Below are 11,258 nucleotides of genomic sequence, written 5' to 3' on the forward strand. Positions count from 1 at the left end.
ATCTGTTATCCTATCCCCTCTAAAATAAATTATTCGAAATTGTAATATAAGAAAGCAAAAGAATTCCAACGGAACCCCTTATGTTGTATGTATACGGACATATGTATGCATGCACTCGGACACTAGCTAGGATCGATAGATACGCCCTAAATATAGGCATGCTTTATCCCCACTACGCATTAGATTAATCTATACACCATATATCCATGCAAGGTAGCTAGACTTCTATAAATACCCTTCTACATTGCCCACGATACTCAAAAACACTGAGTAGGAGAAACTAATAATTGGTAAAATTCTCATACATTGCGCATGCAGAAGCTCGATTATTAAGATATATTAAGATTTAAGCATGCGATCAAATATAAGCTCGATTGAAACGTCGTCGGATGGGGCATGGCAAGGGGACAACCCTCTCAACTTCGCCTTCCCTCTGTTGATCGTACAAACCGTGTTAGTCCTTGTCGTCAGCCGTCTCCTCACCTTCTTCCTTAAGCCCTTCCGCCAGCCTAAAGTCGTTGCCGAGATCCTAGTAAGCTTTTCATCAATATTATTCCTATCAATTTATCATTTCATGCTCATCCATTAGCCTAGCCTGCACAAACATACGCAAATATGATGCACAAATACGTTCAACCAACCATACATAAGTTATACTTTAAGTTCATGACTTTGTATATATAGTGGGCTTTGACATGATATCAAACCGGTTTCAAACAAATTGATACGTCCCCTGCAATCGTTTAACCGAACTTTGACATGATAACAAACCGGTTTCAATTATGAGTTCTTGACAAGTTGGATTTGTATCAGCCTATTGATGTTGGATCTGCTAGCCTTGACGTGTACCAAAACAAAAACAGTTGTCAATTAAAATGGTGTGTGGATAGATTAATTACTCTTTCTATCTGTGAAATTCACTATATTTTTTATATTTTTTATATTGAAAATCGAAAAAGAAAATCCTCCTTAACTAAAATACAATCCCGCATTATTGTTTATTTTTTTAATAAGGGTAAACATTGGGACCCCTTCTACAGGCGATCTCGTTCCATTACTAATGGAACAGATCTCTCAGCCATTTATTATAACCACAGGATCGAACCTGGGCAAATGACAACCACCAAGCCAAAGTGGCTTCGGCACAATCCCGCATTATTATTTTTATAATGTTTACAAAGCAGTGAAATCCACTAGACATATATACTGAATTCACACCCATAAAATTTAACAAGTAGGGTCTATGGTCAAAATACTAAAACCTGTAACATTTATTTAAAATTAAACCAAAGGTGCGTATAACACAAACGCATAGTCGCAAATCGATCAACCCAAAATACAATCAATGTCATTTAACTCCAAATTAATATCATAACTTTATATATTAGAGTTTAATATCGATTAAGTTCATGAGAGATGGATTTATATTATAACGTACAATCATACGCGTGCTTGCGTTACAGGGTGGTATATTGTTGGGTCCCTCGGCACTAGGTCGGAACAAGTATTTGTTGCACCTGATCTTCCCGGCATGGAGCACGCCCATACTCGAGTCAGTGGCGAGCATCGGCCTCCTCTTCTTCCTCTTCCTCGTCGGCCTCGAGCTCGACCTAAGCTCAATCCATAGGACCGGCAAGCGCGCCTTTCTCATCGCATTCGCCGGTATCTCCCTCCCGTTCGGCTTAAGTGCCATTCTCACCTTCGTACTACACAGAACCGAGCCCACTCGGGCCCAGTACGGACAGACCCTAGTCTTCATGGGTGTGTCTCTCTCGATCACCGCCTTCCCCGTCCTGGCTCGCATCCTGGCCGAGCTCAAGCTCCTCACCACCCAAGTCGGAGAGACTGCCATGGCAGCCGCTGCCTTCAACGATGTCGTGGCCTGGGTCCTCTTAGCCTTAGCCATTGCCATAACGGGCCATGATGGGCCCGGGTCGACCCACAAGAGCCCGATTACCCCCATCTGGGTCCTGGCCTCCGGGATCGCCTTCGTGGGCTTCATGATGGTGGCAGTCCGGCCCGCCATGGGCTTTGTGGCACGGAAATGCTCCTCGCCTGGCCATGACATGGTGGATGAGGCCTACATAGGGCTAACACTAGGTGGGGTGATGGTTTCAGGTCTCGTGACGGATCTTATAGGGATCCATTCGATATTCGGGGCGTTCGTATTCGGGCTGACAATCCCGACTCGAGGGGCGTTCGCCGGGAGGCTGATAAGGAGGATAGAGGACTTCGTATCGGTGTTGTTGCTGCCTTTATATTTCGCCTCCAGCGGGCTGAAAACCGACCTCGCCAAGATAAGCGGCGGCGGGGCGTGGGGTATTCTGGCGTTGGTCATATCCATGGCGTGCGCTGGGAAGATACTCGGGACATTCGCGGTGGCGATGCTTTGTATGATTCCGGCCAGAGATTCGTTGGCACTCGGCGTTCTGATGAACACCAAGGGGCTCGTCGAGCTCATTGTTCTCAACATTGGCAGGGAGAAGAAAGTTAGCTTACTTTATCTATATATACTTTGACTATTAATATATAGGTATATTTTAAGAATACGTGATAAACATTTCTAACTCAGATATTAAATTTTAAAAACAAATTATTAATCTTTAGACCCTTAATTACACCCTTAGAACTTTTAAAGAAAATCTTAATACAATAATCTTCGATGTAAACTTAATACTCCTTCCGTCTGACAATATAAGCCTTTAGAACATTTCAAATAAAAAATAATAATATTTTTTATGTAAAAAATACCCCTAAAATTTTTACGTCTTAGTATATTTATTTCTGTATTTAATAAACTTTGATTTTTTTACTAGAATTAGTCAATATCAATAATTTGGAAGCTCTAAGATGCTGACAATCTTTTAAAAACCAATCTTTTAATTAAAGATAGTTATATGAATTTTTCTTAAGATATGCATATAAAAAATACTTATAACACCAATAATATAAGATGAAGGGAGTATTATAATTTAAATATAACATTACTAGCATATATCCCGGCCATGCACAGGAATATTTTAATATATAAACTATAAATAGTTTTTTTTATTAGAGAGTTTATCATAGATGTCATATTTGATTAAGTTGTGAGATTTAATGAGATGATAAATAATTATTAAATAATACAAATAGTGCAAATTGATATAATTTTCATTAGCACTTTTCTATGTTTTTTAATTAGAAGATGATTTTTTAATTACTTTATACTATACTATCATAGGATAAGAGAGATTTAGAAGATGTAGTTTTCAAATAAACTAAACTAAACTAAAATCTTATAAATAAACAATATTATATTATACTATTATAAGATAAGAGAGATTTTAGGAAATATAATTTGATATTATATTGTATTATCATAAGATAAGAGATATTTTAGGAGATATGATTATATAATATAATAAAATAAAATATATTAAACTTTTACATGGTCGGGCCATGCATAGAAAATAATATTTATATATTAAATAATATTTTATAAATTCTTCTGCACGTTTTTATAATATATATTTTAACATTATATACATGATTTATAAATATTATTTTATAAATCATGTATATAATTGATAAATTGTTTATTTGTAAATCACTATTATTTTAATATATTAAATCATTCTTATTAATTTGTTAAATAAAATTATTTTTATTAACAATTCTAGTGTATATCATATATGTTTTATATATTTTATCTATATCTCCTATAATAGGCGATATAAATCATTTTTTATATTCTAGTGTATTATAAAATGGTGCATACTTGTTGATGATAGCCAAAATTATTTATTTTTATTTATTATAAAATATCTAAATAATTTATTATAAAATATTATATATTATTTATTTTTATTTATTAAAAAATCAAAATTATATCTCCTATTTTATAATATTATTTTTGTAATATTATTTTATAGAATTATTTATAAAAATAATTCTTCTACAATTGAATATATATAATCAGATAGTAAAATAATATTTTATAAAATCTATAAATACAATAAATAAATCAAAATAAATAAGAGATATGATTTTATAGATATACGCTAGATTTTATAAAATCTCTTATTAAATAGAAAATCGGTAAAGAATAAGATTTCATAAGATTTGATTAGTATATAAATAAGAAGACGTTTCGAGTGCGGACTGTGCGGACTGTGCACTTTTCAGCATATTATTGGTGCACTTCAAGTACATTATCAAGTGTACTACTAGTGCACTCTTTCAGTGCACTACTGGTGCACTTCTTGGTGTACTAAGGTGCACTCCCCAGTAGTGCACTGGTGCACTACTGGGTGTACTGAGGTGCACTCATCAGTGTACTAAGGTACACCCCCAATTGTACTCTGGTGCACTTCTCGGTAGTGCACTACCAGGTGCACTCTACGGTAGTACACTGGTGCACTTTGTAGTAGTGCACTGGTGCACTATCCAGTAATATACTGGTGCACTATAACACTCCGCACAGTCCGCACTGAAAAAAAGTCTGTACCCGATCAGCCCTCTATAAATAATATATCCAAATGATAAAGAAAGAAAAAACTAAAATATTAATAAAGAGGAAAGAGATTAGTATGACAAATAGAAGACTGACAAATAAACAATTATGGGTCTAATCTCTTAAAAATACTTGAAATATTTTAGCTTTAATATATATTAAGATTGTTTTTACTTGGTAACACTTCGTTACGGTCGTAGTAAAATTTAAAATTGTTAATTATGACCTTAATTTTTTTTAAATATAAGCCCGAAATAAACGGTTTGTTTTTTATTTCTAAGAGGATTTCAAGGGATTGAAATCCCACTTTTCATAATTTGTTGTTAAGCATTTTTTTCTTTCAAAATCTTCAAAAAAAATCTTCTTTACAACCTATATCGAAATTACACGATATGCAAGTTTCTGAACATTAAATATACACGATATGTAAAACCTATATTGAACTTACATGATATGCAAGTTTCTGAACATTAAATATACACAATATGTAACAATATTCAAATCTTGTAAATAGAAACTATGTGATTATCATATACATACATTATATGAATAGCAACAACTTCAATATCTAAAAAATAAGGAATATATTGATAACACATATCATTTACTACTTTGTGCATACCAATTCATAATTTTTACACATCAATATATTGCTTAATTCTTTAATTCAACTGTCATATTCCTCTACTCGTTTTACTATAAAAATTATTTAACCTGAGCACCCCTCTGTACATATATTTAAAGTACTATATGCATGTAATTTGTTTTGTTTATATGCATGAAATTTTTATTTACACGATCATTCTAAAAGACTTAACCACAAATAGTTATAGACGTGCATTTATAACACGTCAGTATTTGATGTGTAATATAGGCAAAACTATATATATAATTCGTGAATGTTCTATTGTCCCCGCACATAAAAAAACATTAACTGTTACATATAGTTTTAATTATCGAAAGTACAGGGACATATATGCATGAATTTATAATCAAGAATAATGTGATTTAACTTTATTAAAGTTGTACGTAATTAATCATATCGAATATATTTATACACCATGCACCACCACCTCTATTGGGCACTTAGCTGCAAAGTAATACAATAAAACATATGTTTAGAAGCACTCCCTCAAAAAATATATGTTTAGAGACAGGGGAAATGGTTCGTGAAGAAAAAAGTTGTGTTAGTCAAGTATCATGCCACTAATCTTTAGTCAGAATATTATATGTCAAGAAGATGATCTCTAGAGATCATTATGAGAACAATAGAATGTAGAAGTGGTGGACTTCATAAATTGATATCACACACTTTCGGAGAATCTGCCTAAACGTCATCGTGAACAATCGGTTTTGTCTTATTCCCTTCGTCTAAAATTATTTTTTTTATATCTAATAGAAATATTTTTTCTTCTTTAGAAATTAGTGAATAAGTGGTAATATTATTAATTTTTTATAGTTAAAATAATAGGTCTAATTTAAAAGTTGTTTTTTAATTTATGTATATACTTGTAAAATGACAAGTCTTTCCAAACGGATGAGGTATTTGTTTATTTCTTGTGTAAGGTATAAACATAATGATTGTCGATCATACAGGTTTTGGATGACGAGATATTTGCTATACTTGTTTTGATGGCACTATTCACAACCTTCATGACAACTCCGGCCGTTATGGCCATCTATAAACCGAACCGGGTTCAGTCTTTGCATTCGGATGTTCAAGAATATGAAGAAGACGACTCCGTCCGTGTCATCTCTTGCGTTCATGGATCGAGTGATGTACCCTCCATAATCAACCTTATCGAGCTAATAAGCGGTACCAAGAATTCGTCTTCTTGAAGCTTTATGCTCTCCACCTTGTGGAGCTGACCGACCGATCCTCCTCCATAGTAATGGTGCACCGTGCAAGGAGGAACGGTAAGCCTTTTGTCAATTGTTGTCTAAGGCAGGAAAAACACCTAAGCCAGATGGTTGGTCACGCGTTTGAGGCTTACACAAAAGGCGCTCAAAAAACGTTTGAGGTTCATCCAGTTACGACCATATCAGACTTGCCTACAATGCACGAGGACATATGCCATGTGGCAAAAAACAAAAGAGCTAACATAATCATCCTTCCTTTTCACAAGCAATGGAGAGGAAAGGATGGAGAAGAAGAAGAGATGGATGACTTAGGATACGGTTGGAGGATGGTAAACCAAAGGATCCTGCATGATGCACCTTGTTCAGTTGCGCTATTTGTTGATCGAGGTTTTGATGGGTGTGATCCAACACAAAAGGTTTGTGTGTTGTTCTTTGGAGGATCAGATGATCGCCATGCTTTGGATCTGGCTGGAAAGATTTCAGAGAAATCAACGGCTAGGGTGACCGTTGTACGGTTTATTGAGAGCCATGAGTTTGAAATCAACGCCCAAATACAACATCCTTTACAAGAGATTTGTGGGCAAAGGAGTTGTATGATCAAAGCTGAAATACAGGTATGTTGGGGGGAGAATGTATGATTTTAGTATACAATGACCCCAAATATTATTGAATTAAGCCAAATTAACCCAATTGATAGAACTTCTAAAAGACAATAACACTGTGTACTTAAAGGGTATGTTGAAATTAACTTTACGTTATAAAAAATTCCGCATGCGAACCTCACTACCCAAATCATGAACTTATAGAGTATTAGTTTGTGAAATTTAAATTATAAAAAAATTGAATTGTTTACAATTTATCACTGTCTCACTTTTCCATTATATTATTTTTTTTCAATAAGTTCATAAATTAACTTTTTGTTTGTTATTTGGATAGCGATATTCGACTGACAAGTTTGTACGACTTAAGGTTTGAATTCAAAAGAATCTAAATTTTGTACTTAATAGCTTCAAATTAAAATTTTTGCTTTATAACCCTTGCAATAGTATAATGTAAGATAATTAGATAAACCTCTATTAAAAATTTTGCGGTTGTGTATTAGGCGGAGGATGAGGAAGCTTTGGAGGAGTTTAATAAGAGGTGGAGCATTTCAACAGAATACATAGAGAGGACCATTGGGGAGAATGTGATAGTGCAAGTTATCGAGGTAGGGAAAACTGGAGCCTATGATCTTATTATAACGGGCAAGGGTTCGATTCCTTCCATTGACATTGTAGATCGACAAAATGAGTACCCGGAACTGGGTGCAGTAGGAGGATTCTTGGCATCGTCAAGCCATGGCATTGTGCCCTCCATTCTTGTGGTGCAACATCACGATGGCCTTGCCTCGGACGATGAGGCTCTAGCAGCTGGGTCAAAAATGGTTGAGAAAGTTAGGGGTGAAATTGCGGTAGTTTGATTTGAATGGAGGTAGTGCTATGGATTGAGTATGGCTATGTTACTTAACAGAACAACTTTATTTTAGCTGGAGAAGATTTCAAAAATCACTTCTGGTTAGCAATTAACTAGTGTATTGTGTATGTATATGTGCAATAATGCCGATTTTCTAGCTTCCTTCGCTCTTTTTTACGTTGGACTTTTGCGTTTTAGTTGTTACGCTCGACAAGGTGACGCTTTAATACTTGATGTTGAGGGGGACCGGACAACATCCGTCCTTTGACGATGTAGCTGTTTTAGGGCAAAAAGCGTGACCCGATGATCAAACTTAATTGCCTAAATATGAGATCTGACTATTGAACAATAAGCTTTGAGAATGAATTTTTCTTGATTTGGGAAGCTGATTACAAGAGTAATGAATCACAAGGTAAAAAGTGACAATGTTGTTCAGATCGTGTTCCTGGATTATCAGAATAGCTCATCCTTATGGTGGAGCGGCCCACGATCTGCACGCATCAGTTTGTTGGAGAGGATCTTAGAGGGTGGGGTGCACAAGGAAACTGCTTGATCCGTTCCGCATAAACTACCTTCGCTATGGGCCGATTGCTTCACCTTGGACGAAGCCCAATAACCGAGGCCCAACAATAGCTCCAAGTAAAATTACTAGAGTTAACCGGTAGGAATTTTACTTTTACTGATCGAGATGTACACGTGTACATGGATGACCTTTCACGTTCTCCAATCGCTTTGCCCAAGATTCTCTTTAAATGCATGATTTGACGACTCTGCAAACCTCACCTCTCCCCTTTCGTCTCTCCGACTAAGGTAAGGTTTTTCAATCTCTTTCTTCTTTGAATTTTCTTACCGTTCCAATTTCTTGCTCTTATCCAATGGACTCTGCTACCACTACTGATTCCTCCGGTGAGTCCTCTCCTCCTCGAATCGTGACTTATGTGCCTCGCGGAAGGACGCCCGATTCAGCTGCTTCCCAGGAGGAGTTTTGTTCAGTGCTTCTGAAGCAAGCGTTACTATCTCGACGGAGGGATCTGAGGAAGAAACGTCCTCTCCTGAAGTAGTGTGCAGGGGCTCTTTGAGTTCGAGCGCTGGGATACTGGACAATACTTTAACACATGAGGAACTGGAGAAACTGTTGGTAACTTCTCGCTTCCCGCCATCGACGGTTGCTAGACTTCCCCGCCTAGATGAGAGGGAAAATTTTGTTGTATCGGACAGTGTGTGCCTTTATTGCTATCCGTTCACCATCGGCATGACAATGCCCTTCTCTAGACTAGTTCAAGATGCTCTGAAGAATTAGGGACTCACTCCTGCACAGATAATGTCGTCGGGATGGCGCCTGCTTTGCATGCTCGACCGACTGAATGATCGTTACCTTGAGCTTAACTTCGATTCTGCTGTGTTAGACTACTGGTATTACCCTCTTAGTCTTTGTCCCAGGCAGTTCTTCTTTAGGGCTTGCCCAAATTGTGTTCCTATTATTCAAAAACTCAACGCAAACGACAAGAACTGACGCCAACAGTAATTCTTCGCCGAGGTCGGTTCGTTGGGGTCAGGAGAGGACTGTTCATACATGAGGAATAAGTGGTTGAAATCTGGTACGTGTTCGTTCCCTTAATGTTTTTCTTCATTCAAGATGTTAATCTCACTCTTCTTTCCTTGCAGTGTTTTGCAATGGAGAGAAGGATATCGATCCACCATTGGAGGAAAATATCAAGGCGAACGAGGATATTCCTATGGAACACTGAACCTTCAAAAACACAACCGTTATGAATGATCTTCCCCTGTACTTGAATCCGACGATGACATCTCCCACTAAATGTAAGTATTTTTCAATCGTGCTTACCTTTCCCATACAAAAATTGTTTTGATTGGTACTTTGAATCGTGAACACGTGGTTGGATCACAACTGTCACCACCCGCTCAGGAAGAGGTTCTGTCGTGAACTCTTTCAAGACTTTGATGGCTCTTAAAGGCAAGGCGAAGGATGAACCATCGATGGCTCCTCCCCCAGCTCCCAAGGATAAGACTAAGAAGAGAAAGGCCTCCTAGGTCCTTGACTCGGCGAAGCCCCTGGCTCCTGGTACTTTAATGCTGCACCAGGTTTTTTCATCCATGCTTATTCCGGACGTGACTGAGAAAATGAATTTTGAGGAAAATATTGAGGCAGCCTTTACGACCTCTTGGACGGTATGTTGGTTTTCTTTGTCCTTCGCTTGTTTACGTGTAGTTGTGTAATGCTATGTCTTACTTTGTTTTCTACAGGCTCTGCAGAACCTTCGGTCCAGTCAACTGAAGATGAAAAAGTATACATCAGATGCAAATGCCTGGATAGACAAGACCAATGAACGAATTAGCGCCCTGGAGACTGAGCTGGCCAATGTCTGAAGCAGGTTGAAGGTTGTTGAAGGGGAGAGTTCGACTAAGATTGCTCGCGTGGATAAGGAAGCCGCTGCCAAGATTGCCCAGCTTGAGGAGAAATTGCGAAAGTCTGACAAAGAAGGAGGAGAAGTTGCTCTAGAGATTAGTACTTTTTATCGCAAGCTGTGCAAGCTGTCTAAGGTCGATATGATGGGTGGAGGAGTTTTCTACGGGGAAGCATGATGAATGGGATGCGCTTCAAGACGAAAGGAGTTTGAAGAGGAGTACCCCAACGACTGCCCCCACTCAGAGTTCCTTCAGAAGGCTGGCTTGGCGTACTCTAGCGGTGACGAAGAAATGGAAAGCTCTGGCCACAACGACGACGCAGATGGTGCCAACGTGAATCAAGTGTCATCTTATGATTCAACGAAGGACAAGTGATTTCACCCCTCATTCCCTCTTCATGTTGTCTGTTTATGCTCTTTGGTTATTGACTATCGTACTATGAATGTTGTACCCTTCTTGGTGGAGGTTAACTTCTGGTTTGGCGACCCATGTGCCACAGACTCTTTAATTGGTTCGTCAAGGGACAAACCATCTTTTGGTATATTGTCTGTGTTTCATTTGGTGATTGTGTCTTTTCTTTCGTTCATCCCTGAAAAAGGGGGCTTGCAAAACGAGAGAAAACCACCATAAAGCCTTGTGTTAATTATTGCATATAGGATTTGTTGCTTGAGCATGTAATGTCGACCGTTCCTTGTGGAAAGTACAAGGTGAGCGGTGTGCCGACGTGCCGATTCTGCTCCATCCCCGTCGAGATAGAAACGAGAACTTGTAAAGTGTATGTGTCAGTTGCAACTTGTAAGAGTGTTACCCAAGGGGAAAGTATTTAGGATAGGCCGTTATTGTATAGGAGGTTTGGTTTAGTACTGACCTTATATAGAGTATAAGGTTCGCGGTGTAAGACATGGCAAACTCCGTTTGTAAACCCTTGTGAAATGATCGATTGTGTATGTAATGTGTATAGAGCTCGTATAAGTGAAGAAAGCGTGGATCCACGAAGAAGGTCTTCTCGCATGAGGTGTTACCT

At 37.6% G+C, this 11,258-nt stretch overlaps 1 protein-coding gene across 1 annotated transcript; it reads left to right on the forward strand.

Annotated features, from left to right (window-relative positions):
- The first annotated feature begins 352 nt into the window (after positions 1 to 352).
- Positions 353 to 8,360, forward strand: LOC141251004 (uncharacterized). The gene is given in 7 exon segments (XM_073670178.1): positions 353 to 532; positions 1,464 to 2,489; positions 6,092 to 6,328; positions 6,331 to 6,969; positions 7,292 to 7,324; positions 7,458 to 7,805; positions 8,193 to 8,360. Coding segments are annotated over 7 exon segments (2,631 nt in total).
- The last annotated feature ends 2,898 nt before the right edge of the window (positions 8,361 to 11,258 follow it).

This window comes from Phyllobates terribilis, unplaced genomic scaffold (genome assembly GCF_046119375.1).
Source record: "Phyllobates terribilis strain yellow unplaced genomic scaffold, ASM4611937v1 Scaffold_6434__1_contigs__length_44570, whole genome shotgun sequence".
Lineage (NCBI taxonomy): Eukaryota > Metazoa > Chordata > Amphibia > Anura > Dendrobatidae > Phyllobates > Phyllobates terribilis.